This window comes from Lepidochelys kempii, chromosome 18, assembly GCF_965140265.1.
Source record: "Lepidochelys kempii isolate rLepKem1 chromosome 18, rLepKem1.hap2, whole genome shotgun sequence".
NCBI classification, from domain to species: Eukaryota; Metazoa; Chordata; order Testudines; family Cheloniidae; genus Lepidochelys; species Lepidochelys kempii.
The window spans coordinates 9,042,971-9,048,970 of record NC_133273.1 but is presented as its reverse complement, the minus strand read 5'-3'; the positions used below and the strand labels follow the sequence as shown (position 1 = coordinate 9,048,970).

General features: G+C 45.4%; 1 protein-coding gene across 3 annotated transcripts in view; it reads right to left on the bottom strand.

The window, feature by feature from the left end:
• Positions 1-3,672: 3,672 nt before the first annotated feature.
• IGSF21 (immunoglobin superfamily member 21) overlaps positions 3,673-6,000 on the bottom strand; it is a 264,828-nt gene continuing 262,500 nt past the window's right edge. For all 3 annotated transcript variants that reach the window (XM_073316767.1, XM_073316766.1, XM_073316765.1), the window contains 2 exons: positions 5,852-5,890; positions 3,673-3,926 (listed from right to left, as the gene is read on the bottom strand). In XM_073316767.1, coding sequence (XP_073172868.1) covers positions 3,918-3,926; positions 5,852-5,890 — 48 coding nt within the window. In that variant the 3' untranslated portion in view covers positions 3,673-3,917. The remainder of the gene's footprint in view (positions 3,927-5,851; positions 5,891-6,000) is intronic.

Below are 6,000 nucleotides of genomic sequence, written 5' to 3'. Positions count from 1 at the left end.
ACCCCAGGACAGTGGCGTCATAAGCTTCTTGTCGGTGGCATGCCAGCTAAGCAGCAGCCAGCATTTACTAGGCAGAACTGAGGATTCACCCCTTGGCATTGCCACACCTACATGAGGTCTAGCATGACTGTGCTGTGCTCACACGGGGCCTTAGTCCGGTGCCCAAGGAAGGAAACGGGTGCTTGTCCATTGATCAGGGCGCCATATTGCTAGATAGAAGGTAAGCTCTGCCATTGGGGGTGCACTGGAGGTTCCAGGGAGCCCCAAACTCATTGCATCCTGTGAGCACAAAGCCATGCGTTCTCCGTTGCTGCAACAATAATAAATATTCAGTCTGTGTTTGAGCAGAACAAGGGAAAAATCTTACAGGGCTCACTGCTTTTCCCCAAGCGCGACGTGTTTGCACAGTGTTATTGCTCGCGCCGAACCGGGCTGCGAGAGGAAAACACTAAATCCCACTCCCCCCCGAGCTGAAACAGCCATGCGATTAAGCACCAAATCCCAGTTAAACAAAACCAAGGGGGGAAAAAATTGCAGGTGTCAGAACAAGGAAATTAAATATTCATTTCCGAGCAGGGTTTCTTCCTGGACCCGCACGAGGCATCATGAATAAATGATGCTGTAGCATAATTAAGGCATTTTGTTTGCCTATTAAAATGAGTTTTCAGGAAGTGACCTTTGTTGTTGCTTCCCTCCCCCGCTCCCTTTGGACGAGAGGCTGCTTTTTATTTTATTATCCTGCTAAGCATGTGTTAGGGCCTCAATCTGTTTCGTTGGCACCAGCCCGCAGGCAGTGGCTGGAGCCAGAATCCACTCCTCTCCAGCCCAGGATTTACAGCCAGCTGGCCTGGCTCTAAGGTGCTATTTAATGAAGTCGGCACTCAAGCCTCGCTAAGGTGCTGGAACCATGACGTTGCCCATTGGCTCCAGTGGGTGCATAGGTGCCGACTCCGTGGGTGCTCCGGGACTGGCGCACCCATGGGGAAAAATTAGTGGGTGCTCTGCACCCACTGGCAGCTAAGCTCCTCTTATCCCCCCACCCTGCCCCTCCTCCTCCTCCTTTCCCCGCTCCGAGTGCGCCATGTCCCCACTCTGCCACCTACCGCCCAGCGCTTCCTGCCCAGCTGCTGCCAAACGGCTGTTTGGTGGCATTAGCACACGCCGGAAGGGAGGGGGAGAAGCGGGAACGTGGCGCACTCAGAGGAGGAGGCGGGGAAGAGGTGGGGATTTGGAATGGGGGCAAGGCCGGAGGTGGTGGGGGGGGATGTTTGAGCACCCAGGGGAAAGAGGGGAAGTCGGCACCGATGAGGAGCTGAGAGAAGGGGTAGGTTTGTGGTTAAGTCTCTGGGCTGGGACTCAGGGGATTGCCATTCATGTCATGGAGCTTGGGCAAACCACTTAGTCTCGCCTCTCAGCTGCAATGGGGCTAATAATACTTGTGCTCGCCCATTCTTTGTCTGTCTTGACTATTTAGCATGTAAGCTCTTTAGGGCAGCGGTTGTCTCAGTATGTGTGTACAGTGCCTGGCACCGTGGGACCTTGATCTTAGTCAGGGACGTCAGGTGGACCTGGTTGGGCATTGCCCCATGAAACGTTTTTCATAGACTCATAGGACTGGAAGGGAGGTTGAGAGGTCATCTAATCCAGTCCCCTGCACTCATGGCAGGACTAAGTATTATCTAGACCATTCCTGAAAGGTGTTCATAGAAGATTAGGATTGGAAGAGACCTCAGGAGGTCATCTAGTCCAAGCCCCTGCTCAAAGCAGGACCAACACCAACTAAATCATCCCAGCCAGGGCTTTGTCGAGCCAGGCCTTAAAAACCTCTAAGGATGGAGCTTCCACCACCTCCCTAGGGAACTCATTCCAGTGCTTCACCACCCTCCTAGTGAAATAGTGTTTCCTAATATCCAAAAGAGACCTCCCCCACTGCAACTTGAGTCCATTGCTCTTTGTTCTGTCATCTGCCACCCGTTTGTCTAACCTGCTCTTAAAAATCTCCAGTGATGGAGATGCCACAACCTCCCTAGGCAATTTATTCCAGTGCTTCACCCCCCTGACAGGTAGGAAGTTTTTCCTAATGTCCAACCTAAACCGCCCTTGCTGCAATTTAAGCCCATTGCGTCTTATCCTAGCCTCAGAGGTTAAGAAGAACCATTTTTCTCCCTCCTTGTAACAACTTGTACTTGAAAATTGTTATCATGTCCCCTCTCAAGCATCTGTTTTCCAGACTAAACAAATTTTTTCAATCATCCCTCCTAGGTCATGTTTTCTAGACCTTTAATCATTTTTGTTGCTCTTCTCTGGACTTTCTCTAATTTGTCCCCATCTTTCCTGAAATGTGTCCCCCAGAACTGGACACAATACTCCAGCTGAGGCCTAATCAGAGTGGAGTAGAGCAGAAGAATGACTTCTCGTGGCTTGCTTACAACACTGCTGCGAAGACATCCCAGAATGTGGTTCCCTTTTTTTTTGGTATCAGAACATGCCGTTCTGTTGCAACTGAAAGGGTTTGTGGGAAAGGGCCCGGTGTGACACCTTTCTTTTGACTAAAACAAAGTTGAAACCAAAGCTTTTAAACTGTCAATATTTTGTTTCACCATTTTTCTAAACCAAATCTGGATTTCTGGTTCAAAAGGACGTTTTGTTGAGAGCCTTAAGCTAATTAGAGAAAACAAAACAAACAAACAAATCAAAATATACAAACAAATGGTTGCCATTGAAAACAAAATGTTTTGATGGCCCAGAACCTAAATAAATAAATTGGCCTTTTTGGTTTGCAAATATTTTCAGGATTTTGGTTTGTCACCCTATCACTTTTCTATACAGTAGAAATGTTCATGAGACAGGAAAACAGGGTCCCATGCAGCTCTCCCTTTGCAGGGGCTAACATCATAAATGTAATAATGAATAACAACAAAAGCACATGGAATATGTACAAACTTGGGCACTCAGCAACCAAGGGTTAAAGAATCTGCCCTTGGCCCTAGAATTGGCCTCTGTTTTGTACTAAATAAACCCTTGGCTACCCTTAGTTTTCTCTCCTCTACTCACAAGAGCCCAAGCATTAAGGAGGGCAAACAGATTCTGATTTCAAGTCTAATATATCACGCCTGGTGTAACGCCACTGAAAGCAATGGGGTTACGGCACAGGTGGATCTGGCCCAATCTGCAGTGAGGGAAACTGAGGCAAGGGTTAAGGATGCAAGTTTGCAAAAGCAGCCACAGTTTTTGAGTAAATAACCTAAGACATCTGGCGTCTGATTTTCAGCGGGGCTGAGTGCCTTTAACTCCAACTGCAATCAACGGGAGCTCAGCACAGCTGGAAACTTGGGGTGTGAACCCAAAATCAGTGGCTACCTCTGAAAATTTTGACCAAATTGATTCGTCCAAGATCACACAGAATTGGTGACAGAGCTGGAGATACTTCTGTCCTCGCTCCCAGCCCCATCCTCTATTAGACTTTCTGCCTCCATATGGCTAGATGGGGTGACTTTTGCTAACATCAGTGCCCAAGTTGCATCTGCAAAATATGCGCATGGATGCATTCCCTGTATGTGTTTTTGTGTGTAATCACCGGCCCTTGTTTTTGCATGTGCAAGGACCAGATTGCCCTTTCTATAGGCCAAGGATTGCACATGGCAAATAATATGCACTGCCTTTTACCAGGGGGAATTTTTTTCATTTTAATTAAATCGACTGAGGAAGCCAAGACACAGACAGAAAGAGACCAATAACAAGACTGTAAATAGTTTAGAAAAAGAAAAGAAAAAAAAAGAAAAGAAAACCAATTGACAGAGAGGTAAATGCTGGGTGGAGCTGTTCAAGGGAGGAGGAAGAAGAGGCAAGCCTTCACGTCAGCTCCAGGATCACTGTCAGGGTGAGCATCAAAATTAGTCGGAAGCCGTTGTGGCTGGTCACTGAACCTAGACAAAACAAGGAAGGGTTAGGGTTAGAGATGTGGTGACCAATGGTGTCCTGTAGTTATATGCAAACTAAGAGACTGTTTATCTCTCTCTCTCTATAGCATCAGGCATGGTGCTTTACAGACAAATGGACAAGATTCTGATCACAGTCATGCTGCTGGAGTAACTCCATTGATTTCAGCGACATTAATCTGGATTCCCACCAATGCTAATGGAGTTTAATATTCATTACTTGTATGATGGTAGTAGCTGGAGGCCCCAGCTGAGATCAGGTTCCCATTGTGGTTTACAATCACATGGCAAGAGACGCTTTCGGCCCCAAAGAGCATGCAGTCTGAATAGCCAAGACAAAGGGTGGGAGAACAGAGGTACTGGTATCCCCATTTCAGGGACGGTGAAACTGAGGCACTGAGTGACCTGCCTGCGGTCACATTTGGAGTGTGCGATATTGCCAGGAACTGATCCTAGCTCTCCCAAACCCCAGGCCAGTCCCTTAAGCAAAAGATCATCCTTTCTCATAGTGGTTGGTTCAAGATCAGAATCTGGCCCAGAGCCCTGCCCTGAGGTGCTGATATGCCAAGGTATGATAGTTGCAAAATGGTTGTCAGTGATACACAGCTGTAACTTTTGCTGATTACTGATCTGGCATTCACTAGGTGTGCCAAACCAGTGCAGTTTAAACACTGGGGGAGAGGAGGTGTCCGTGCCATAGGAAAACCAATGGAGGGTGTAAGGTAATGCAGAATCCCTGCCAACATTTTAACATACCCTGCACCATCCCCAGGGCTTCCAGGGCCAAATTCAGCAGTGTCAGAACTAGGCACAACCCTTATTGGGGCAAATTCTCTGCTGGCATAAAGAGCTGCATGTAGAGCTGGCCGGGAAATGCTTTTCTCGACTCTTGAGAATTTTCAAAAAAAAATTTCCCATCCTGAACTGGGATGAAAAGTCAAAAATCTTAAACATGTTCCCAAACCAAAAATCCAAAACCGTTTTCGGGCCAGATCAATCAAATCATCTTCTTTAGATAATTTTGAAATGTTCCATTTCAGTATTGACCTTATTTTGGAGTTATTTTTCTGCTATAAATTAAAATTTCAAAATGAAAAGTGGTTTTGAACTGGAAAATGAAACTTTTGTTTAGCAAATGTCAAAACACGTCCCATTTTGACAATTTCAACCTCCCTTTTTTTTCCATTTTTTTTTTTCAAAGCAGGAGTTTTGTTGAAACCGAACCTGTACTGCCAACAATGCCTTGGGGTAGGGCCTGAATACTACAGCAGGAAGCAGTGAAAGGATGTGCTAGAAAAGGCAGGCTCGGGGCTGGAATACCGCAGATTGCCGTGAGAATGGAGGAGAGCTGATTCAGGAATGATTTTTTCCCCCCTTGTGAAAAATCTGTATGAAAACCAAACATTTTCATTTTCTGAGAAATTTTACAGCTTTTCATCAAGAAACAAACTCCAAAATTGATTCCCCCCTCCCGCCCTCAATTTTTGGGTCTTGTTTTTTTCAGTGAGAACCTGAAAAAGTAATTGACAAAATGGAATTTGTTTTTTTGTATAAACATCTGTTCTGTCAAAAATTACTTTTTTTCATTGGAAAAAAGTTTAGATGAAATTTATTTTGACCAGCTGAAGTGATGATGGTGAAAACAAACTTCTTTGTCTATATAGAGGAACAATCATCATAGTCTGCATAGTTTGTCCTGCTGCTTATTGACTGCTAGGTGATTAGTAACACTACGGATCATAATATAAACTGTCAGAAAACGTTTGGTTCCTTGGGGCGTGGAAGATTCTTGGCCAGAAGACTAAGCACACAGGTTTATCTGTGCATGGCCTCCTAAGAACATGAGGTGTTCAGTTCTAACTCAGAAATTAGCTGTAATTTATGATGAAACGCAGCATAGGATCCAAACTTACCATTTGAGTCCTCTGTTCCTCTTGGAATATTTGGGTTTTCTAATTAAAACAAAATATACACAGATACTAATTAGAATTAAATGCTAATTTCAGATGGCATAACATCAAAAGGAGCTTTTAAGTGCACATTTATCTCATGGGATACGGAA